At 35.0% G+C, this 22,428-nt stretch overlaps 7 protein-coding genes across 11 annotated transcripts; 3 read left to right on the top strand and 4 right to left on the bottom strand.

The window, feature by feature from the left end:
- Nucleotides 1–2,291: 2,291 nt before the first annotated feature.
- LOC126759820 (translocator protein) lies at nucleotides 2,292–3,676 on the bottom strand. Its single transcript, XM_050474952.1, has 3 exons — nucleotides 3,254–3,676; nucleotides 2,795–2,993; nucleotides 2,292–2,700 (listed from the first exon to the last, which is right to left on the bottom strand). Exons 1-3 carry the CDS (start codon nucleotides 3,569–3,571, stop codon nucleotides 2,690–2,692), a joined length of 528 nt encoding a protein of 175 aa, XP_050330909.1. The 5' UTR covers nucleotides 3,572–3,676; the 3' UTR covers nucleotides 2,292–2,689.
- A 777-nt stretch (nucleotides 3,677–4,453) lies between these two features.
- Nucleotides 4,454–9,250, bottom strand: LOC126759813 (enolase-phosphatase E1-like). 2 transcript variants are annotated; one of them, XM_050474942.1, is made up of 2 exons: nucleotides 8,637–9,250; nucleotides 4,454–8,583 (listed from the first exon to the last, which is right to left on the bottom strand). In XM_050474942.1, exon 2 carries the CDS (start codon nucleotides 8,529–8,531, stop codon nucleotides 5,019–5,021), a length of 3,513 nt encoding a protein of 1,170 aa, XP_050330899.1. In that variant the 5' UTR covers nucleotides 8,532–8,583; nucleotides 8,637–9,250; the 3' UTR covers nucleotides 4,454–5,018. The 2 variants fall into 2 exon arrangements, with proteins under 2 accessions (XP_050330899.1, XP_050330900.1); XM_050474943.1 differs by having other exon boundaries at nucleotides 4,454–8,573.
- Nucleotides 9,251–9,471: 221 nt separating this feature from the next.
- Nucleotides 9,472–15,487, bottom strand: LOC126759815 (uncharacterized). Of its 3 annotated transcripts, XM_050474947.1 has the most exons (4): nucleotides 12,264–12,355; nucleotides 10,164–10,368; nucleotides 9,810–10,108; nucleotides 9,472–9,750 (listed from the first exon to the last, which is right to left on the bottom strand). In XM_050474947.1, exons 2-4 carry the CDS (start codon nucleotides 10,225–10,227, stop codon nucleotides 9,574–9,576), a joined length of 540 nt encoding a protein of 179 aa, XP_050330904.1. In that variant the 5' UTR covers nucleotides 10,228–10,368; nucleotides 12,264–12,355; the 3' UTR covers nucleotides 9,472–9,573. The 3 variants fall into 3 exon arrangements, with proteins under 3 accessions (XP_050330904.1, XP_050330902.1, XP_050330903.1); XM_050474945.1 differs by lacking the exons at nucleotides 9,472–9,750; nucleotides 9,810–10,108; nucleotides 12,264–12,355 and adding an exon at nucleotides 13,086–15,487 and having other exon boundaries at nucleotides 10,221–10,351; XM_050474946.1 differs by lacking the exons at nucleotides 9,472–9,750; nucleotides 9,810–10,108; nucleotides 12,264–12,355 and adding an exon at nucleotides 13,086–15,487 and having other exon boundaries at nucleotides 10,269–10,368.
- LOC126759816 (protein Notchless) lies at nucleotides 10,851–12,961 on the top strand. Its single transcript, XM_050474948.1, has 3 exons — nucleotides 10,851–12,006; nucleotides 12,087–12,564; nucleotides 12,669–12,961. The coding sequence occupies exons 1-3, from the start codon at nucleotides 11,040–11,042 to the stop codon at nucleotides 12,679–12,681; spliced, it is 1,458 nt and encodes a 485-aa protein (XP_050330905.1). The 5' UTR covers nucleotides 10,851–11,039; the 3' UTR covers nucleotides 12,682–12,961.
- Nucleotides 15,488–15,574: 87 nt separating the features above from the next.
- Nucleotides 15,575–16,475, top strand: LOC126759819 (COMM domain-containing protein 3). Its single transcript, XM_050474951.1, has 2 exons — nucleotides 15,575–15,803; nucleotides 15,861–16,475. Exons 1-2 carry the CDS (start codon nucleotides 15,680–15,682, stop codon nucleotides 16,322–16,324), a joined length of 588 nt encoding a protein of 195 aa, XP_050330908.1. The 5' UTR covers nucleotides 15,575–15,679; the 3' UTR covers nucleotides 16,325–16,475.
- LOC126759818 (cobalamin trafficking protein CblD) lies at nucleotides 16,440–17,840 on the bottom strand. Of its 2 annotated transcripts, none has more exons than XM_050474949.1 (5): nucleotides 17,622–17,840; nucleotides 17,319–17,565; nucleotides 17,095–17,261; nucleotides 16,866–17,030; nucleotides 16,440–16,807 (listed from the first exon to the last, which is right to left on the bottom strand). In XM_050474949.1, the coding sequence occupies exons 2-5, from the start codon at nucleotides 17,521–17,523 to the stop codon at nucleotides 16,523–16,525; spliced, it is 822 nt and encodes a 273-aa protein (XP_050330906.1). In that variant the 5' UTR covers nucleotides 17,524–17,565; nucleotides 17,622–17,840; the 3' UTR covers nucleotides 16,440–16,522. The 2 variants fall into 2 exon arrangements, with proteins under 2 accessions (XP_050330906.1, XP_050330907.1); XM_050474950.1 differs by having other exon boundaries at nucleotides 17,637–17,840.
- Nucleotides 17,841–18,083: 243 nt separating this feature from the next.
- On the top strand, nucleotides 18,084–21,337 carry LOC126759814 (probable RNA-binding protein 19). Its single transcript, XM_050474944.1, has 5 exons — nucleotides 18,084–18,225; nucleotides 18,287–19,714; nucleotides 19,790–20,625; nucleotides 20,686–20,802; nucleotides 20,867–21,337. The coding sequence occupies exons 1-5, from the start codon at nucleotides 18,190–18,192 to the stop codon at nucleotides 21,183–21,185; spliced, it is 2,736 nt and encodes a 911-aa protein (XP_050330901.1). The 5' UTR covers nucleotides 18,084–18,189; the 3' UTR covers nucleotides 21,186–21,337.
- The last annotated feature ends 1,091 nt before the right edge of the window (nucleotides 21,338–22,428 follow it).

The following is a 22,428-nucleotide window of genomic DNA, read 5'->3' as shown; positions in this document are numbered from 1 at the left end:
TTCTATAACCGGACATGAGTGCGTTCTAATGAAAGGACAGGAACACTACATATGTATATAGATAATATTTCGTTCAAATTATCCCTGATAAAGTTCCCTTTTTCTGGTAATTCTTATTAATTTGTGAAACAATACGCCTAATGATCACGTGAAGCAAATTGACTTGCACTGGCGCCATATGGTTCACAGTGGCTCAACGAAAACTAATAGGATAATTGTTATTTATATTCTCGTGCCTGACATTGGCTCGCATTTATTAGTTCAGTAGAAATATACTTATGTATGTATGTAATTCTGAGTTGCAGCTTTTGCCAAAAACACTGCGAAAGTGGGTGTCCGGTTATGAGAAATTTCCCTCTATATACGTATACGTATACATGTACATTTTTTTTTTTTCAAATATATATTTTGCCTTATTTTTTTTTCTCTCAAATTTTTATTAGGAAAATATATAAATGAAAAAAATGCTCCATCAATATTACATTGTACCAAATTCTCAAAAATTAAACTAGTATTTTTTTATTTATCCAAGTCTTCTCATAGCATCTCTCATAGCTTCACATATATTAAATATGCTAAATATTATACACTTTTGGAAAAATATGCTCAACGCTCAGAAATGTAAGTGGTTTTTAATTAGCTTTTACACACACTTTTATCGATACATTTGTATGTACATATGTTTGCATGTTTAAGTGTAATGTACATATGTAGAATTAATTTAAACGCTTTTAATTTACTCAAGTGGTACATACATACATATATACAAATGTATGTACATACGTATTTTCGATTGGCCTAGCATAAATTGCAACGGTACATACATACATATATGCAAATTTTCGTATTCCTGTTTGAGAAGTGGTCGACCCATTTGAGTTTAATATTATATTTCACCAGAACAGGCTAATTGCTATATACATACATAACTCATATTTGCAAGGAATTATATAATATTCGCATATATGTAGTTTCCATACATATTAGCAAATGTCGCACATTTCCTATTCCTGGAAATACAGATAAAAATATTTATTACAATAAAACAAGCACAAAACAATAGTGTACCCATATAGGCATGTAGGTATGTATGTATGTTAAGCCACGTCATTTATCACTTATGCATGTTATCTATTTAAGCCTTAAATAGTATGTATAAGTAAACGCGCAAATATTTATTTAATGTATTTTTTTTTTTTTTGTTAAATGCAATCATGCTTAGCCCACACAAGTGGGTATGTGTGTGGGAGTGGTTTTTGATAATTACCGCTTTTAAATGGTTTTGATTTTGAAAATTTTCCGTACACGCAGGTGATGATTACCAAATGATCGCCATACACATAATTGCAAAAAAAGATAAGTGTGTATATATGTATGTCTAATTAGTAAGTTAATACTTTTAGCTACACATTTCCTAAATTACTTTTATTTGTAAAATTTTTTTCTAAGCAAACGGGAAATATTTAACTTTTTACTTCATAGTCCATGATTGATTGTAGATCTGTTTAATATCCGGTCAAAATTTGTTTTTCATAGTTTATTGTATACTGTAAACTATGATAAATAATAGTTTAAAAAAATGTTCAAAAAAATTATATCTATGTACGTGCAAATTTTTAAAATATTGCATTATGGTTAAAAAATATCCATTTTTGAAGATATCCCATAAATTTATACACTTGCGCTCAATAAAAATGCAGCAGCACTTTTGTAGACAATCTTCAGCTATATAACCGTAAAATTGAAAAAATTTAACCTAGATTAGGTAGGCAATGCGAGGAAAATTATTTTTGTATGAAATTGGGTTGCACACTGTTCAGTTATAATTGTATTTCGGTTCTGTAAACTAATTTTATGGATAACTAATTTACACTATGTGACCAAACATATAAAAACTGCTCTAATATTCTAACTTTATAAACAAATTACTCATGTGAACTTATTTTAATTATATTTGGTGGTGAGTTTTTATTGACCGCAAGCGTATGTATTTATAAAGATTTTATTACAACAGAGTACCCAACTCCCCTGATTTGTCAACACTATTTGTGAATTAAAAAATAGACGTTTGGTCTATTTCTGGTATATATAGTATAGGGCATTTACTATTCACTATTCAGCCAGATGTAGGATAAAATTGCAGGAACATGGCAAAATCACGTAGTCGCCATTAAGTGTAACATATACCCATTGGTCGGTTATTTCCAAGATACATACCGCAGAATGACCAAACTTATACCTTCAATTTCTTATACTTCCACAATAAAGAAGAATTAATAAAAGGCTAAAAATTGATTTTTATACTAATTATCTTTAATTAACACATTTTCACAAAAATAAGCGATTTCGAGCTTTATAACAATTTTGCTCTTTTAACATTCCTTCCTTAACATTTATAACATAACCCACATTGTATTAAAACACCGGCATTAGTACGATTTTTTAGGCAACTTGTGTGTTATACATATGTACATATAAAAAAGTACTGGAATTATTTTGTGGTAGTGAGCATATAGATTTTCTTAATACAAATTGACATCGATCTTTTAACATGTTTATAGTTAATTTTTATTTTCGAATAGTTAAATTAATTATTTTAAGTTGTGGAACATGTGTACTGCATTAAATGCATCATAGTGAATGAAATATGTTGCCATGATTGCAGCAGTAGAGGCGCGGTAAAATGACATCATACGACATCTATGAATGTACATACTCATTTGCTTTAAAACAATTTATACTTGCATATGCAATAAGGTGCAGTAATCCAGTGTGCTTATATTATTTTACTGACCCTTTTTCTCCTCAGCGGCTGGAGCCGTCACAGCCTTACTCTCAGGATTCAATTTGTACATGGCATGATTGAGCACCGTTGCGAAGCTCAACCAAGCAATGTATGGAACGAACAATAGACCAGCCACTTTATTTACCCTATAGAAGAGTATACCACAGGCTGTGGACGTTGCAGTCAAAGCAATAATATCGATGAGCCCCTAGGTGAAAAGTGAGAAACATGTAAATATACATATATTTTAGCTATGAAAATTATTAATAATAAGTCCAATCTTTTAGTAACCATTTTTTTGAACTGTATAGTGCTCATCGCTCGTGTAAATATCTAGAAATAGAAACTACTGGTATATGTCATATGCGCATTTATAATTAGTGATATGCACAGTACAGTTCTAGAAAATGTTATTTGTATAGTCAGTTAGACTTTTTAATACTCAATTTCAAACGTTACGCAACTTACGCCTTTGATATTACGTTGTCCAAAGAAAATTGGAGTCCATGCCCAGTTGAGTGCCAACTGTGTACCGTACGCAATGAGCGGTAACTGCGCCTCACCGCTGAAGCCGCCACCATCGCGCCACACTAGATATGAAGCATAGCCCATGCCTGAATAAAGCGATGTCCAGACCGGCGCAAATATCCAGTTTGGTGGCCGGTATGATGGAAAATTCAGATTCTTGTACCATGTTTGTATATTTTTTCGCGTTATTATGCCGTTGATGACACCACCAACGTTTGGGAGCACAACTGCGCCTATGATTTTTAGCACATCACTCATTTTTCTGCAGTTTTATGAAATATTTTTGTTTTATTTGACACTTTTTTATATTTTTAAACTTTAGCCGCTTGTTTCTTTAGCTGCTTTTCTTTACGAATTACCGAAGTGAACTAAACTATCAGCTGTCGGTTTCATACTTCACGCGGTGGGTTGTCGTTGTGATATGTCTACGAGCCCACCGCCACGTCCCTCCATCTGATAAACACTTGTAAACTCTCGGTTTTCTCTCTCTATATGACCGCTTAGTTGGTACATCTGCGTGTGTACATACATACATCAGAATGTTTTTAGTATGTATGAACAACTCTATCAATATACACGCTAACGGCGGACGCACCTTTTTGCTTTGATTTTATATGTCCCTGTATATATACATAAGTATGTTGACACTTATAAACTTATCGCCTATAATCTCAATAATAGTGTTTTGCCGGTTGAAAAACTGGTTAATATTATTAAAAGCTGTTTAGCATATTCTCTTGTTTTTCTCCCGAAATGAGTTCAAGTTCCACATTCCTATATATTGGACTAATTTCTTTCATTTCCAACAGTTCGAGGTGATCTCAAAGCAATAAAGAAAAATTTTAATAAATCCACATACATATTTACAATGTTTATAAGTTTGTATGCCTATATGGGGTAGTGTTCTTGTCAATAAACAATAATTATTATTTGTACATACTTATGTATGTCTGAATGTATGTAACTGCTCTTGAGTTTAAGCCGTTATTAATTTTGACAGCAGCGGTTAGTTTCAGATTAACACAAAAAAAAACACTAAGCGGCAATATCCTCTAAATGTTCACATTTTTTAAATCTAATGAAATCTTTCCATTCCAATCTATGAGGAACTTAAAAATTTATAAGCATTAAACACTAAAATTAGTTTCAGTAATACAATTTATTTTCAGTTATTAATTTAGAATTACATTTTGGTTCTTTACAACACCTAAAACTAAGCAAACTATAAACAACCAAGAATATATCTAAATCGATGTCCAAAAATCAAATAGATGAGGAACCTATTTGAAAACTATGTGTTTCCTTCTTGCATCGTATATTTACTGAAACATTTTCTTGTTTTTATTTTAAGAAACGCTAACTTTAAAACGGTGTTAGTGGTGAAAACTGTTTTAGCATATTAGTATGAATATTTTTTAGCATGAACATATTAGTATGAATATTGTATATGTGATGTAAAGGCGTTTATGATAGCAGGTTAGTATAATCTGTTGAAATAATGTTTAAGAATGAATACAAAAATTAATGAATTCATGAATGAACCATCAAAGGAGCTTTCAATAAATAAAAATTCATAAAATGCAAATGCAATAGCAAGTTAAAATATTCATTGAGAGTAAGTCATAAAAGCATGAATGAAAGTAAGAACAATGCAACATAATTAAACTCAACTAAATCTTCTCATCATATTGAGGGAGAAGTTTTATTATTTCGAAAGGGATGGTTTGTCCAATGTAGCAGTATTTTCAGTTGTTGGTGACGAGGTTGGCGGCGTTGTTGGTACTGATTTTGTTTCTACCAAAGCTCGGGGTTGTTCAGCTACTGTTTGCGTACCAGACACCGTACCTTTTACGTTAATTTTTTGCTGTTTTCCACCAGTGTTTGCATTTGTTTTACTTGCTGCTGGCGGTGTGTTTGCTTTCTTAGTAGTGCCAGGTGTTGTCCCGGTATTTCCTGTATTAGGTCGTGCAGATTTAGTACTTGCTCCCAATGTTGTCTTAGATTTTGCTGATGTATCCGTTTGTTGTTGTTTTTGCGGTGAATTTGCCTTTTTTGCTGCTGAATCAGGAGCCGCCTTTGTAGCGGGAATTATTGGCTGCTGTTTGTCAGTTATTCCTTTTTCGGGTGACAACTTCGACGGTGTGTTTGTCGTCGTTGGCGTTATTGGGCTTGTTGGTGTAGATTTGTTGTTATTCGTTGGCTTTGATTTAACTTTTGATGTTTGTTGTTGTTGAAGCTGTTGCCCCGGTTGCGGCTTCGTTACCAACTTTAATTTAACATCGCCTGTTGTAGATGGCTTCGGCTGTTGTTTCGTTGTTTCGTTCGAGTTCTTAATATTTGTGGTCTGTTTTGGTGGTGATGCCTTTTGTTTAGAGCTTATTGATATGCGCGCAGGTTTTTCATCAGCAATTTGACGTTGAACTGATACATTGCCAGACGATGATGTTGATAGTTCAGGAATAATGGATCCTTGGTCTTGCGGTTGACACAATTTCTCCTCTTCAACGGTAGTGCTTGAATCTAATTGTAATTCTTTTACATCTGCTTTATTTAATATCTCTGACTTCTTAATATCCTTCATTTCTACATTTATAGTATTGTTTGGCGAGGATAAGACTGCAGCCGGTAGTATTATCGGGGGTTGTGACTGTAGTATTTCGGCCATTGATGGCTGTTTGTTTGCCGAATCTATAGCAATCAATTTTTCATTATTCACATCGTCGATCTTATTATTATTGGCAGGTATTTGCGATGTGGGCAAAGGTATTGCCGGTGGCAGTGATTGTACTATCTCAGCTAATGTAGGCTGTTTCGCTAATTGTTCGCCTAAAGTGTCACCCTCTGGCGTAGCAACCTTTTGCGATTCAAGTATCTGCGCATTGGGGATCTGTTCCACTACTGTCATACTTTTATCATTGTTTTCGCCTACTTTCGGAAGAATTGTATTTGCTATTGATGGACTGTCTGCAATGATCTCTTTTTTAACACTAGGTAATATTTCTTTAACAATAATAGCACCCTTTACGTCTGAATCTTTGTTTAATGATTCTACATTACTATCAAGATCTTGAACAACTTCCAAGCTTGTTTCAGGCAATGGGCTTTGGGACTTTAGATTGTCGGTATTCAACTCTTTCTCTTGTGTTTTTTCAACAAATGTGTTTGTAGCTTCTAGCTCCTCACTTAGCACGGATTCAATCGTTTTTTCCACCGCTTCCTGTTGATCAGATGGAAGTTCAGGTAGCGACTCTTTTTTAATAGTTTCCTCTGACATGTTATTCAAATTTTCTATCAGAATATCTTTAGCAATTTCATTTACTATCTGCATCATCTTCTCGCTAGATTCTAATGATTGTAAAGCAACAGTTTTGATGGATAAGTCTGGTGGTTGTATATCCGTTTCGGCTGGCTTTCCGGTTTCTATAGTGGGTTTTATAGATAATATATCTTTGTAAGTTTTTTCAACCTGTTGACTTTCCGGTTTTTGCTTATCTACCTCTTCCGTTACAATTTCTTGCTGACTTTTGGAAGGCTTTCCCTCTTCATAATCTTTAGCCACAGAATCAGATTTCTGTTGCTGATTCTCGTCCTGCTTAGTTGACTCTGGAAGAGGTTCAGCTTTTTTGGATTCTTTTCCGTCATCTGCCAAAACTTCCTTCACTCCTTGTGAGCTTTTAATTTGAGCGTCTGACTTTTTTTGATTACCTGATGCCTCTTTAACATTTTTTTTAGTGCCTTCAGATTGTTTTTCATTGCTTGTCTTTTCTTTGGATGATTTTAATATTTGTTTCTCGTCCTGCTTACCTGATTTTGGCAGAAGATCCGCTTTTTTCAATCCTTTCTCAGTATCCGTTTTTTTCTGGCTTTCTTGATTTTGTTGTTTTTGTTGAGGCTGTTTATTTTTTTGTTTTATTGGCGACTCATTCTTTTGTTGTTGTTGCAGGGGAAGTTTTTGTGTCTGATTCTGATCGTCTGACTGTTGTTCAATATTTACTGCATCTATTGAATCTATACTCGTCTTGGTTTGTTGACTTTCATCTTGTTTTTCGATATTTTTTTCCTCTTTTTCTTTTAGTCCCATTTGTTTTTCCTTCGCCTTTGTTGTAGCTGGTAGTTCTGCCTTCGCCGACTTTTGCTGTGATTGTTTTGTTTGCTGGTTATCCCCATTATTCTTAACATTTTTTGATATTTCAGTTATTTGTACTGGCTTTTCCGATTCGATGACATCAGTAACATCATCTTTACTAGATTCGTCAACTTCTCTGTTGCCGTCTAATTTTAATGTTGTAGTTTTTGAAGCAATTTCATCAGGTTTCTTATTATCTTTAATGGGGGTTTGACTCTTATTTTCAAGCTTAGACTTTTGCCTGGAAGGTTCCTGTTTTTGTTGTGATTTTTTTTCATTCTTCTTTTGTGTCTCTTTATTTTTTCCTATATCATTTGTTGATTTGATATTTAGCTTCTCAGTTCTATTTAAGTTTTCTTTTTCTGTATTTATTTCATGTTTTTTAATATTAGTTTCATTTTCGTTCTGTATTTCCAACTTTTCGCTTGATTTTACATTTAAATTTAAACTTTCCAACGGTTGCACATTGTTTCCCTTTTCATTACCCTTAGCTTCCGATAAGAGTGGAAACACTGCAGCCGATTCTCCTTTGGTTTCGGTTTTTTCAAGTGCCGGTTTTTCATTAGTAGTAGTAGTTTGCTCTCCCACTTTCATTGCCTCTATTTTAGCCACCTCATCGAAGTCACTCACCAACATAGGTACATCATCTTCTTCTACAACGCTATAAAGCATATTTGTGCTCGCAGTCGCATCACTACCGCCCATAGTTCCCGCCGCTTTTTTTGTACCCGTCATTGAATTAGCGAACATGCGCAGCTGCACCACCGTCTCTTGACCCAGCTGTGGCAATATCTCCGGCAACATTTCTACAATTTTCTTTGTCTCTCCATGTCCGGTGACAGCGAAAGTATTTGCAGAGAGAGATGCTTGCGCTTTAGGATTATTAAAATGAATAACGGTTAGATCGTCTTTGATTATGTTCACTTCTTCAATTCCCGGAATGGTACTAACGGATAACTTTTTTAAAGAACTTTGCAACTTTTTATCATCCGTAGTGGCAGTCTGGTGCATAACCTTCTTCTTACGACGGGCTGTGCCCTTGCCTCCTATGCGCACTTGTGATTGCAGCCGCCTCAATTTTTCCACATTCATCTTATATGAATGCAATTTACGTTTGAATCAAGTTAATACAGTCTGAAAACGCCTACTTTTAATTAGGAATTACATAAAATCTGACATTTTTTCTTCCAATCTTACCCTCACACCAAAAATATTATTCTGCTGCTGTAAAACTCGTGGCTGCAACAACGACTGTGGTATCGACGACTATTCAGCCAAACTCAAGGCCCAAGCATGCAAATGGTCGAGCATTTCGAATTTTGCATTCTTACATACACAGTTCGGCAATTGTTGCCGAGCAATACATCTGCCTCAGAGTAGCAGGTATATTAATATCGCAAATTTCTTTGCAAAAGATATAAAAAATTCTCACATCACATAGCAGACATGCACACATCGTATCATTGTGCGCTTAAAAATAAACATAAACCCCACCAAGAACGGAGCATTTTAGCGATTCTTGCCATTAACCATACGGCTTATTACATATTGTGTCTGTTTGAGACTGAAAAACAGAAGCGACTGACAAAAAGTGCACTGCAACATGGGATAGAGTGGGTAGAAATATGCAACAAAAGTATATATTTTAATGCGCTCACAGTGGAAAAGTGGAAGAAGACGATTTGTTTGCGTATAATGCAATTGCAATGTGAGAATTTTACGTCTCTTGTAGATAAGTTTTTCCTAACTTTAGAAAAATGCACGCATTATCTTCATGGAAACAACCTCAGTTAATGTGTTAGTATAGAAATTTTTGCAGAAAACATTTTTTTTTTCAAATATTATTTTTCTTGTTAAAAATCTTCACACCACAGTCATTTCTATGTTAACCTGGTGTCGACCTGGTGCACCATGCAGAGTAGAGACAATTCCCACAACCAGGACAGACATTTCAAAAACTAGTTGGGAAATATTTTCTCCCACCTATACCTTCCCATTTATATTTATGGCCAATACTACTTTCTGAAAACAATTGTTGTGAATTATAAAAATATTTTTTTATTTATCAAAATCAATGCCTTTCTTATTCCCCAATTTAATCATCAACAAATATCATTAATTACAAATACCTCTTCTATTGTTCCAAACTTTCAGTTTCTTTAGCCAAATGTTTCACCTTCTCCCATTGGGATTCCATTAATTGCAATGCCGTTTGAATTTGTAGTAACAATTTCTCTTCATTGTTCATCTCTATGCTTATTTCTTCATATTTTGCATTTTCAATTTTCAACGACGCTATCATTACAGAGTTCTGTTAGGAGAAATGAGAAATTCACAACAATATTTAAAGGAAATCAATATCCAGCTCACCTCAAGAAATTTTTGTTTCATGTCTGCTAACTCTTTGTCTGCATTCATTTCATCTTCTTCAGTATATTGCTTGGAATGATCGTAATCTGTCGCCAACAGAACATAATCCGGTATAGAAAAATTCTTTAAGTCCATTTTCTCAATAGCTGTGAGGTTTTGTTCCATGTCACTAAGCATTTTGCTTTTCACTTTTTCTTTCTGCTCTTGTAAAAATACGGTTGTATCGTCATTACCCATGGATAATTTGTTCACCATTGATTGAAGTGTCAGTGATAATATCTTATTCAAATAATGCCGCCCTGCATATAGTTGTTTGATATGACCTTAATTTATTATATAAATGGAAATACTTACGCTCTAACGAAAACTGTTCTACAGAGAAATTGAAATGCTGTATTTCATATTCGCTTTTTTCCATTTTGAGTTAGTTTGTGAAATACAAGTTAAATAAAAAACGTCCTTAATGTTACTCTTAAAACAACACCAAATCAAATGTTGTGGCCGTTCAGTGGATGCAAAAATGAGGTTGTTTAGTTAAAGATCTATGATTGTTTAAGATCTGTATAAACAAAGTGGTGCACATCTATTTGATGAAATTTGACAGTTTCATAAAGGCTTATCTACATTATATTAATTTTCATACTAAAATAAGTGTTTAATAAAATTTGTATTTACTATCTTATTAATTCAAAATGACAGTAATTCTAGAATAGAATATGGTTCCCAATTGTTTTTTACCAAAAATATTCTCTATCTGTTAGATAGTATTTATAAACAAGTCAAATCAATGGTACAAGAGCAGTCAATTCCAGACGGAAATATAAAATAATCTAGAATCTAAAAGGCGTATTTAGTTAGTTATTTTCATTTAAAACTTCATGATTTTTGGGCGCAATGTGGGGAATGTCGGAACCAGAAGAAAACAATGAAAATATCGGTACTAATCTATATAATAGTTATATTTAATTTTGTTACAAATAAATAAAAAAAAAAACATTCGAATAAACCAGTTTTAAGATAACTACTTTGCGTATTATTTTATCGAGTAGTTTTGAACACGTCATATACTTCACATAAGCGCACCCTAATAGCACTGCTGAAATGCATATTATTGAATAAGATTATGTGGCAATGATGTTTTGAGTCCGGCGGCACGTGTTTGTTTGTTGTTGACAATCACTCCATTGATAACTACCAAAAGTACAATTCGACAAACTGTTTTATAAAAATATGTCCAAACGACAAAAAATAGAGGAAGTAGCGGAAGTGGACGATGGACGTACTGTTCAAGCACGACTCGTATCAGATACTGGAGAGGAGGCAGGCCCTCCAATAGATTTACCTATTACAGTCACCGTGGAGCAGCTAGGTCTTATTTGTAATGCGTTATTAAAAAATGATGAACCGACACCATACCTATTCTTTGTGGGAGAAGAAGAGATTAAAAAAACTCTTAACAGCGCTTTGGATTTAAATTCAATAGACACTGAAAATGTAATCAAAATTGTATATCAACCGCAAGCTGTGTTTAAAGTTCGACCAGTAACACGATGTACAAGCTCAATGCCAGGTCATGCAGAAGCTGTAATTTCAATTAGCTTTAGCCCAGACGGCGAACATTTAGCTAGTGGATCAGGTGACACAACAGTGAGATTATGGGATTTGACAACCGAAACACCACATCATACATGTGCGTTGCACAAACAGTGGGTAATGTGTGTTGCTTGGTCGCCTGATGGAAAAAAGTTAGCAAGCGCTTGTAAAGCAGGAAATATTATATTATGGGACCCAACGAATGGTAAACAAATCGGTCGAACATTAGTCGGTCATAAGAAATGGATAAACTGTTTGAGCTGGGAACCATATCATCAGAATCCCGATTGTCGCCGATTAGCCAGTGCCGGTACGGATGGAGATTGCCGTATTTGGGACACCGTGTTGGGACATTGCATTCTAAATATATCAGGGCACTCTAGTTCAGTAACCGCTGTACGATGGGGTGGATCTGGGCTTATTTACACTTCGTCTAAGGATCGTACAGTAAAGATGTGGAGGGCAGATGATGGAATACTATGCCGAACATTTTCTGGACATGCTCATTGGGTAAATAATATTGCGCTGAATACGGATTACGTTTTACGAACGGGACCGTTCCATCCAATAACTGATCGTAAAAAGAAATATTCAGAAATTGAAAGTAAGTATCAAAACCAGTAAGTTAAAATAAATTCGTATCATACAGAGAAAACTTAAATGAGTGCAACCAAATATTTTTAGAGAATGAATTGAAAGAAATGGCTTTACAAAGATACAATCAAGTTTGCCCCGATGGTGTTGAATCATTAGTATCGTGTTCCGATGATTTCACGCTTTATCTTTGGCGTTCAAATCAAAATAAATGTGTAGAACGAATGACGGGTCATCAAAATGTGGTCAATGATGTTAAATACTCACCTGATGTTAAGCTCATTGCATCTGCCTCTTTCGACAAGTCAATTCGCCTATGGCGCGCTCAAGATGGCAAATTTATAACTACATTCAGAGGACATGTTCAGGCTGCTTATACACTGGCATGGTCAGCAGACTCACGATTGCTGGTGAGTGGTAGTAAAGATTCAACTCTGAAAGTATGGAGCGTTCAAACGAAAAAATTAGCACAAGAATTGCCGGGTCATGCAGATGAGGTTTTCGCTGTGGATTGGGCTCCGGACGGGACACGAGTGGCATCTGGTGGCAAGGATAAGGTGGTGAAATTGTAAGTTTAAGGAAAACTTACTGTCAAACAGTAACAGTTTTTCGTTGAATGCATACTTTATTATTGTTATTTTAAACCTTATAAACTTTTGTTATTTTTTACAGATGGGCTTATTAGGATACATCCAGAGGAAGTATATAACGTGTATAAATAGTCTTAAAAGGAGTATTCGTATCGTAGCAGTTTCTATGAAAAAGTGAACGTTTTATTATAAGATTAAATAAACCAAATAAGAAGATTGTTAACCTATTTCTTATACAAAATCAATAATGTTGTTTCAAAAATGATTTTAATTTATATAGCTATGTTGTCTTATTCCCTTTAGGGAGATGACTTTATAGAAATGCTCAATTATATATGGAAGTGTGCCCATACATTTTTTTTTAAAAGATTGATACATACTCGTATTTACATTTTTTTATACTTATGTTGATATAAATGTGATTATTGTTCAAAGTAAAAGTTTTTTATGGGCATAAAAATATGGCTCCAATCAATATGAGTTAATAACGTAAACTTACAAAGACGTTTCCTTAAGGTTTCTTAAAGCTGATTCTAAACTGTTAGATTCTTCAATTTCATCACTGAAATAGCGAATCGGTACTGCGCCACGTGATTGCAGAGCCCGTTCTGCCGCCAGAAATCCCAACGCTACACAATTTTTCATGTCATAGCCTCGTAAAAGTGCTGTTATGTAACCGCTTGTAAAACTATCACCTGCCCCTGACACATTTTTAATGTTTTCTACTATAGGTGCTTTGTAAAACCGAAGTGCGTTAACATTTTGTTTACTTTTAGTCATGGGTAAATAAGAGCCAGTTTTTACATCAAACAATGGTTTACCGGATGCAGCTAAGTCACCATTCAAACTAAGTAATACGCCTTCTTGTCCAAGCGTTAGAACAATGCAATCGAAATGACCTTGGACAAGTGTCAGCAGGTATTTGGCTTTCTCCAGTAAAGTCTCTACTGGATCACTGTTGTTAACTTTACTGTGTACTGGAGTTCCCGTGATAGCTTCCACAATGGTATGCAATTCATAAATATTTGGCGATATAATTCGAATCTGTTGTGTAAGGCTCTTGGGTAGAGTAAACGGTTTGTGAGCAATTCGCATATCCGTTGGTTCAAAAAACACTGGTCGCCGATGTTTTTGAGCTAGACGCAGAGCGCATTCCATTGCTTCAAACGAGAGATTGCTATCTATTACAATTATTGGAGCGGAACTTATCTGCTCCTCATATCGTTGAATCATCTCTACCGTAATATTTTGATGAATCTCCATATTTCCTAAAATGATTTTGCAGTCACCAGTTTTATCAAAAAGTAGAGTGCAGAGGGAAGTAGCACATTCTTCATCGACCATTACAGAACTTCTTAAAGGCCTAGGAATCATTTTTAATAAGCTTTTCCCGAGTTGGTCGTCACCAACAATGGAAATAAAGTTTGCTGCGCCATACAATTTAAAAATACCCTCGGCAATGTTGCGTCCAACACCACCCGCTGATTCGGTTGGTTTTGCACAATACGTAGCTCCGTCAAGCACACCTGGAATTTCATCTACCATAGTTAATGAAAGATCTAAAATTGAGGCACCAATCACTAGGGGTGTGGAGACGGATTTAGGTATAGATTCACCTCTGAACGTATAACTTTTACTTCCCCTGGATAATTCACGCGATATTTGAGCAGCAATGCTAGCATTGTTTTTAATCAGCGCAATATTTGCATCTAGACTTTTTCCCTGTGTTATTTTGGCTATTGCGGCCAGCAAATAAGGCGTTACTTGTTTGCCATAAATTCTCTGAAGTTTTGCTTCACACGTTGCTTGTTCGATTGCTGCTTCAATCATTTCTTTATTCGCTGCAAATTGCTCAGGTACAGGTACACCAATCAAAATTCCTGATTTTAAATCTAACTCTTTCAAAGCTTTTATTAAGTCAGCAGCTTCCAATGGTCCATTTAGGTTATATGGAACCTTGCATCCACTATTGCGTGTATAAAAATCAGGAAAATTGCAATCCTCAACTCCATAAGTCGCAACACATACTCCTTGGGTCTCTAAATATTCAAGAGTTCGAGGTATATCCAATATCGATTTAATTCCGCTTGACACTACCGTAACAGGTGTTCGTCCTAACTCCACCAGATCTGCTGATATATCCAATGTAACATGACCATCGCGGTGAACTCCGCCAACACCTCCAGTAGCAAATATATCTATTCCCAACATATGGGCTATGATCATTGTAGCTGCTACAGTTGTGCCTCCACTTCCTCTTGTAGCTACCAAATAAGGTAAATCACGTCTTGAAATTTTCATTATCTCATTACGGGTTTTCTTTGCTATTTTTTCCATTTCCTCTGAGGTAAGACCTACCTTTATTCGACCGTCGACTATTGCAATAGTTGCAGCTAGCGCACCATTTTCAGAAACAAGCTGTTCCACCAACTGCGCTGTCTCAATATTTTGTGGATAAGGCATGCCATGCGTAATGATCGTCGATTCTAAGGCCACAACCGCTTCTCCTTTCTTAAGCGATCGTTGCACTCTGGGATGAACGTCAACGAGTGTTCTAAAGTTACGAAGTGAAGTTCGAAAAACATATTTTGAGCATGCATGCAGAAATGGGGATGTAATGGCCAAAACCATTGTTTAAACACTTTATTTCTGTTTACTTCTATGCAATGCTAAATAATAATATGGACAAACTTTTACGTACTACAAATACCCTTCATGCATGTGCTTATGTGGCTATACGTACATATGCACACTTGCTTAGGAATATATGCACATTGTTCACTTTCCCGCTTCTGTCAAAGAAAGTTAATTGATATTTTACGTAAATTTGCATTGAGCATCCTAATACATTAATTTATGAACTTCATTAACCTTTAAAATAAACTGAACTCTAACACACTTGTTTCCCCTTAAAACATTTTCAGATAATTTTGAATTTATTATTTATCGATTTTAACATCGATAACATGTCTTTAAAGGCGGTGTATCATTCCTTTACGTCAAAGTCAAAAGTGAACAGAAGAAATGTAAAAACAACTCGATGATAAAACTAGCACTGGAGGTATTTAAGTAAACAAATAATATTGTACAAAAATGGCTCTTAAGCTTTCCGAACCTGTGATCAAGGGTCTTCAGCAGTTGGGCACAGATATAAATATAGACATTTCGAAAAAGCTAATAGCAAACACACTGAAACATACACTTTCTCCTGAAGCAAGTGAGTATGTATTTACTTAAATTTAACAGTATTTACGGAATGTTTTCTTTGATAAAGGTGTTCCATCCGTACCGGATATCTACGTAACGAATGCAGATAAAGCGAAACTTAGTGAATATGCTGTAGTAACATTACTAGCGATAGCTACCAAACACGGAACTGATGCTGGGAGTTTGCGAGCATTTTTGGAAAAATGTGAAATCCAATCAACCATATTAGAGGAATTGGTCCGCATCTATGACGATCATCGAAAGGAGCTAACCATTCGTCAATTGCAAATAGGAAGTGATTTTCCACATATTACTGATGTACAATGGCGTATTATGGCGGATGTTCGCTCATCTACTTCTGACTGTAGTACAGGCGAAGTGAGTTTTCATGTAAATCTTGGCCGTTATAATGAAACCAATGGGGAACGAGAAACTATTGTTGAATTCGTATGTAGCACTGAGGAAATGCAATTACTAATTAATAAGTTGAAGGAAATCGAAAGACACTGTGAAAAAGTGGCTACAAAATAAGCACTTAAATTTATAAACCTTGATACAGGAAAACTGTAGACGGTTAAACAACGATTAAAACTTTGCAAAGTAATCACTATTGGTGATTTCATTCCCTTAAACATGTGTAGAAGAATTTAATTAAAACAAAATTTTATTTCATTTAATGAAACTTATAACAATTTTGAATTTACAGTTTATTAGGGCAATGGTAGCCTGCTATACTTGTTCGTCAATAAGCGATTTGATTTGCAAATAATCACATGGCGCATTCGTGTATATGACTCCAGAAAATGTAGCATCGCCCTCTTCGGTGCTAATTACAGTGCAGTGATTCTTTTTTATCAACTTCATATTAATCCCTCTAAATCGTTCGTCAACTTTATACAGATTTTTTCCGTTTGCCCAAGAATAAAAGGGTTTGCCGCTGAATGGATTCATAAAATCAGCCCAATACCCATGCAAGCGAAGCCTTGACGTAATTTCCCGTGCCGCCAAAACAAACTGATCAAACGTTAAAATATTTCAGCATTTTAATTTTAATAATCATAATTTCAATTACCTTTCTTGCGCCTTGCTCGTTATCACCTGAAAAACGCAATGTCATTAATGCTAATTTCTCACTAGAAACAACCTCAGGAGCCGGAAAAAGTTCGTGTAATGACTTTCTTATTAGTGAGGGGCATTCACCGACAGTAAATTGTAGCATAGCAGTTTGTTTTGTATTCTAAAAAATATTTTAAATGAAGTCACATTTGAGTGTCTAAATGGATATATTCATAGATTATTACTTTTCCATCGAAATCGACAATTGACTCCAGTGGTGCTTCTAAATTGATGGTTGTTGACGCACTTTGCCACGCTGGTCCAACTGCGTTAGGAAAATAGAAGCGATTCCCCCGAGGAGCAAGCAATTCCCAATTCGGTCCACATTCGCCACCAAGAAAATCAGAGTCATCTAAAAGAAATAAAAACTTGTATGTTGTCATTGAGATACTACCCATTTTAATATCACCTTCAACACGCGCCTTAGACTTTACCACCTTGAAAACGCTATCAAGGTTTTTGGGGTCACTACGTCGCGAATAATGTGCAGTGCTTGAAACACCCACGATTGGCGTTGACGACGATGGTGGCAGTGATAGCTTAGTAGCGTTATTAGTGACATTTAAGACCCCTCCTCCCCCCCGATTTAGACATCGCAATAGCGAAAGTGACATTAAAATATTTGTTTCGGCTATTTATTGCGTAGCGTTTGTTTTCTTTTCAAAGCATTAATATAAATTTTATTATTTAACTTCTTCTATTGTGACGTTACCATTAGAATCCTTACGATTCGCAATCACTTGATTGTCGTTATAATCCAACAAGCCTTAACAATTATTTTCGAAATGTGGACGAATTACCCAAATCCTGGATATAATATTGCCCTAGCAGGCGTCAAGGATTTCAATTAGTTCTTTAAATAAACACACAATTTGGTCTCGAATATAATTTCGTACTTCGTATTTTCTTTCGCGAGCTTTTTTCTGTCAAATCAAAATTTTCTGATCAGCTGTGCAAAGGGTTGCTATTTCAAATAACCAAATAACGTATTTTTCTCAAATTTACAAATTAAAAATATTCGTTTATGTATTTTCGTAAGAATAAAAAATGTTTTTGTTTGTGTATAGATATGAAATGTTTTATACAAAATGAACAGGATAATTTCCTTCCACTCGTAGGAAAGTCTTGTCCATTCCTTATACAATTTTAAAGAAAAGTATTGGCAGCCCTAAATTATGACATTTCATTTCACGTGCGGTGCATAATATAAACAATGCGGTTTTTGCTTATTTTATTTGTACTTTTAATTTAAAATATTTGATATAAATATTGAAGAGAAAATGTCACGAATTATAGTAAAGCAGTTGCCAAAGAATGTAAGTATGCAATCAAATATTAAATGAGTATGTTAATACTGTAATATACTTGCTATGTTAGATCAGCGAAGAAAAGCTGCGCAATATCTTTGGTACGAAGGGTACAATCACGGATATGCAGCTCAAATATACACCAGACGGAAAATTCCGCCAGTTCTGCTTTATCGGATATCGTAGTGAAGAAGAGGCGCAAGAAGCTATAAAATATTTCAATAACATATGTATTCAAACAAGCCGTATCAAGGTTGAAGTGTGTGCTGCACTTGGCAGTGAGGATAAGCCGCTAGCACGTAGCAAAAATGCTCGAAAAGCTGAGACACAGACTATGCAGAAAGAATTACAAAAGGAAAAGGACGACAAAAATAACGGAAAAAAAGCTCCCAATGTGGTGGATGAAATTATAAGTAAACATAAGGATGATCCTGATTTTCAAGAATTCATGAGTGCACACGATAAAAAGCGCACTTTATGGGCAAATGACGCCGGAGAAGCTTCACAACCTACCGAGCAAGATAAAAATACAACTGAGGAGGAAATCCGTACAGAGGCGAAAGGAACAGAATATGTCGAAGGTGAGAATGAGAACAGTAATGAAGGTGGAGATAGAGATGAAGATGAAGAAAAATTAGCAGAAAAGCCAATCAGTGATCTTGATTACATGAAAAACCTTATGGCAAAATCAACGAATACGAATCATAAAAAAGACAAAACGAAAGCGGGGCTTGATTTGTTTACTATTAAAATGCACAATGTTCCTTACAAAGCGAAACGCCAAGAGATCTTGAAATTTTTTAAACCGTTAAAGCCATATTCTGTACGGCTACCTACAAATGTTCATGGTTTCTGCTATGTCGGCTTTAAGACGGAAAAGGAAATGGTTAAAGCTATGCTCAAAAACAAAAGTTTCATAAAAGGAAAACAAGTGTTTTTTTCCGATTTCACCGAGAAAAACAAAATTACAAAATCGAAAGGAGAGAAGGGGGAGAAAACAACGGATCTTCATAAATTAAAACCAACAAACCCGAAATGGGCTCAACAAGAACAGAGTACACAAAATGAAGAAGGAATAGCTGAATCGGGTCGTATTTTCTTCCGTAACTTGGCTTACACAGTTACAGAAGATGATCTTCAAAAATTGTTTGAAAAATTCGGACCCATTGCTGAGATAAATGTGCCCGTAGATACCATAACTCGACAAATAAAAGGTTTTGGCACAGTTACATTCGTTATGCCAGAACATGCCTTGCAAGCTTTTAACAAATTGGATGGCACCGATTTTCATGGTAGGCTATTACATCTAATACCAGGAAAAAGCAGGGATGACGACCCAAAAAGTGATGAAAATGACCCAGCTCTGTCGTTTAAACAAAAGAAAGCTTTAAAGCTGAAGAAATCAGCGCAACAGAGTGGGAATTGGAATACATTATTTTTAGGTGCAAATGCGGTGGCGGAAATTTTAGCTAAACGTTTCTCCACCACTAAAGAAAAGGTAACATACTCTTATTTATGCTCCAATACTTATTTCCTCTTATGTTGTTTTTTATCTTTATTTTATACACTTAAGGTTTTAGACACAAGTGAGGGCGGTTCCAGTGCGGCGGTTCGTATTGCTTTAGGAGAAACACAAATTGTCATTGAAATGAAAAATTTCCTTGAAGAGAATGGAGTGCGGCTAAGTGTTTTTGATGCCCCTACAGTGAAGCGTTCTAAAACAATTATCTTAGCGAAAAATTTACCAGCTGATACGACAGTGACAGAATTAACGCCAATATTCGCGAAATTTGGCCCAATCGGGCGACTCGTTTTACCACCCAGTGGGGTCACCGCATTGATAGAGTTTTGTGACCCATCAGAGGCGAAACACGCTTTCAAAAAATTAGCGTATAGCAAATTTAAAAATGTGCCATTATACTTGGAGTGGGCGCCGGAACAAACCTTCACGACAACGTTAAATGGAGAACCTATTATTCCCAAACAAGAGGAAGAAGTCAGCAGTCTTAATGAAACGATAACACAGGAAGCCTTGCAAACTGAATCAACAACACAATTAAATGCCGATGGAAACCTCGAAAGCAAAACAGCTAAAGACGAAAACTCTAACATTGAGGAAGATTTAGTGGACGAACCTCCTGAACCAAATACAACACTCTTTCTTCGTAATTTGAATTTCAAAACCGTCCCAGATACGATACACAATCATTTCAAGCACTTAGGACCAATACACACTGTGGAAATAGCAAAGCGGAAAGATCCTAAAAATCCACGTATTCAAGTTTCAATGGGTTATGGTTTCATACAATTTAAGTTGGCTGAAACAACAGAGAAAGCTCTAAAGGAAATGCAATTTACACAAATCGACGGCAATCAGGTGGAACTGAAGCGAAGCGATCGAATACTAAAGTAAGTAATACGAAATCTTTAGTTTTTAGCCATTCAATAATGTTGTTTTTTCATATTTAGAACTTCGTCTAATGTGCCTCGTAAACATTTGGTGAAAACACAACAAACAGGCACAAAAATGCTTGTACGCAATATACCTTTCCAGGCGAAAGAAAAGGAAGTCCGCGAAATTTTCAAGTAAGAATAACAAACATTTGCATGAATATGAATACTCTAATGAAATCCTTTCATCATTCTATAGGGCGTTTGGTGAATTGCGTTCTGTGCGCTTACCAAAGAAAATGACGCCGGGCGCAGACTCACATCGCGGTTTCGGTTTTGTAGATTTCGTTACAAAAAGTGACGCCAAAAAGGCATTCGAAGCGCTTAGCCAAAGTACGCATTTATACGGCAGACGATTGGTGCTGGAATGGGCATCCATCAATGACGACGACGTGGAAGAAATACGCAAACGTACCGCAACTGAGTACTATGCTAGTACAAATAATGTCAAACGAAGTAGAAAATCTGTGTTCAATACTAGCGAACATTTGGAGGATGCTGGTGAAGATGACGAATAAACAGAAGGGAATAAATTTCACAATCAAATTACTTTAATAAGTATGTTTAATAATAATATATTTGTTTTTGTATAACTGCACTACAAAATACATATATTCGTATTTAGATAAACTATAAAGTAAATAAGCATCATATAATTTTACATACAGGTAAAAAATAAATTAAATTGTTTTAGCCTACGTCATTTTTTTATTTATTTTGAATTAATATATTTCTTCGCATCCTTTCAAAAGGGTCGATAAGTAACCATTATAAGGTAAATGTAAGCGACCACAGACTAAGTCATTGTAGTACATTCATTGCTTAAAAATTATTGAAACTAATAACGCTAGATGATTGCCGGAAAAGTGGAAGTCTTTTAGTTGAATAGCAGTAAATTAAGGAAAACGGATAATTAACGGTGGTGTCGAAATGTACACACTCATTGACTTTGAAGTATTTAAACAACCTAATATGGCAACTCTTCAGATCGCTGTTTTTAAATACATATACAATTACTATTGGTGTTGTTGTAACAACTTAAAATTGTTTAGAGAAATGCTATTGAGGTGACAAGTCTGACCGGCTATACATATATCCCCCGTTTACTCATGTAGACCCGACTTGTGTGAAATTTTAAGTTTATTATGGAAACATAATAAATAACAATGTGGTTTTAGAAATCAACTAAATTTAAGCTAATTCTTCTTTAATTAATATGTTCAGCTTTTCATTAAGGTTTATTACCAGGGACCGGTTAAAAAATCATTTAACTTAATTCAAATACAAAAATTAACAATGCAAATGAAACAGAGCACTGTAAAATACATTTAATTGTAGAAACTCCTGATTTTCGGAATAGAGAAATGAAATAAGTATTTATAACATGGAGTACACGAAGATAATTGAGTCTGATAATATGTTACATACTGAATCATCTGCTATATTTATGGACAAGAAAGTTAATGTTAAATTTCCTCAAGTTACGAGACTTGCAACTTCATGATCATTTATCATTTACACAGGGGTAAATAACAGGATTCCAGCGTTATAGTTTTTTTTTTTTGTTTTTTTTTTGATATTGAAAATTATTAGTAATAATTCATAAACATTACGAAACGCTTAATGAGCAGCTAAATGTATTCCTGTTTAAGTATTAATGTGTATATCGTCACATGAAATGCAAAATGACGTATCATCAAAAAATTCGAAATTGAATGTCTTATTGATTCTGATTCACTACTTCAAATTGCATTCATAATA

This window comes from Bactrocera neohumeralis, chromosome 5, assembly GCF_024586455.1.
Source record: "Bactrocera neohumeralis isolate Rockhampton chromosome 5, APGP_CSIRO_Bneo_wtdbg2-racon-allhic-juicebox.fasta_v2, whole genome shotgun sequence".
Lineage (NCBI taxonomy): Eukaryota > Metazoa > Arthropoda > Insecta > Diptera > Tephritidae > Bactrocera > Bactrocera neohumeralis.
The sequence above is the reverse complement of the archived record's forward strand: the minus strand, read 5'-3'. Positions and strand labels throughout refer to the sequence as shown.

Coding starts and splice junctions, on each gene's coding strand:
- LOC126759820 (XM_050474952.1), bottom strand. CDS start 3,571: ATGAGTGATGTGCTAAAAATCATAGGCGCAGTTGTGCTCCCAAACGTT. Junction 2,994..3,253: donor GACAACGTAATATCAAAGGC/GTAAGTTGCGTA, acceptor CTTTTCACCTAG/GGGCTCATCGATATTATTGC.
- LOC126759813 (XM_050474942.1), bottom strand. CDS start 8,531: ATGAATGTGGAAAAATTGAGGCGGCTGCAATCACAAGTGCGCATAGGA.
- LOC126759816 (XM_050474948.1), top strand. CDS start 11,040: ATGTCCAAACGACAAAAAATAGAGGAAGTAGCGGAAGTGGACGATGGA. Junction 12,007..12,086: donor GAAATATTCAGAAATTGAAA/GTAAGTATCAAA, acceptor AAATATTTTTAG/AGAATGAATTGAAAGAAATG.
- LOC126759815 (XM_050474945.1), bottom strand. CDS start 15,217: ATGGTTTTGGCCATTACATCCCCATTTCTGCATGCATGCTCAAAATAT. Junction 10,352..13,085: donor AACCTTAAGGAAACGTCTTT/GTAAGTTTACGT, acceptor AAACAATCATAG/ATCTTTAACTAAACAACCTC.
- LOC126759819 (XM_050474951.1), top strand. CDS start 15,680: ATGGCTCTTAAGCTTTCCGAACCTGTGATCAAGGGTCTTCAGCAGTTG. Junction 15,804..15,860: donor TACACTTTCTCCTGAAGCAA/GTGAGTATGTAT, acceptor TCTTTGATAAAG/GTGTTCCATCCGTACCGGAT.
- LOC126759818 (XM_050474949.1), bottom strand. CDS start 17,523: ATGTCACTTTCGCTATTGCGATGTCTAAATCGGGGGGGAGGAGGGGTC. Junction 17,262..17,318: donor GTCTAAGGCGCGTGTTGAAG/GTGATATTAAAA, acceptor TATTTCTTTTAG/ATGACTCTGATTTTCTTGGT. Junction 16,808..16,865: donor ACGAGCAAGGCGCAAGAAAG/GTAATTGAAATT, acceptor ACGTTTGATCAG/TTTGTTTTGGCGGCACGGGA.
- LOC126759814 (XM_050474944.1), top strand. CDS start 18,190: ATGTCACGAATTATAGTAAAGCAGTTGCCAAAGAAT. Junction 18,226..18,286: donor TAAAGCAGTTGCCAAAGAAT/GTAAGTATGCAA, acceptor TTGCTATGTTAG/ATCAGCGAAGAAAAGCTGCG. Junction 20,803..20,866: donor GAAGTCCGCGAAATTTTCAA/GTAAGAATAACA, acceptor ATCATTCTATAG/GGCGTTTGGTGAATTGCGTT.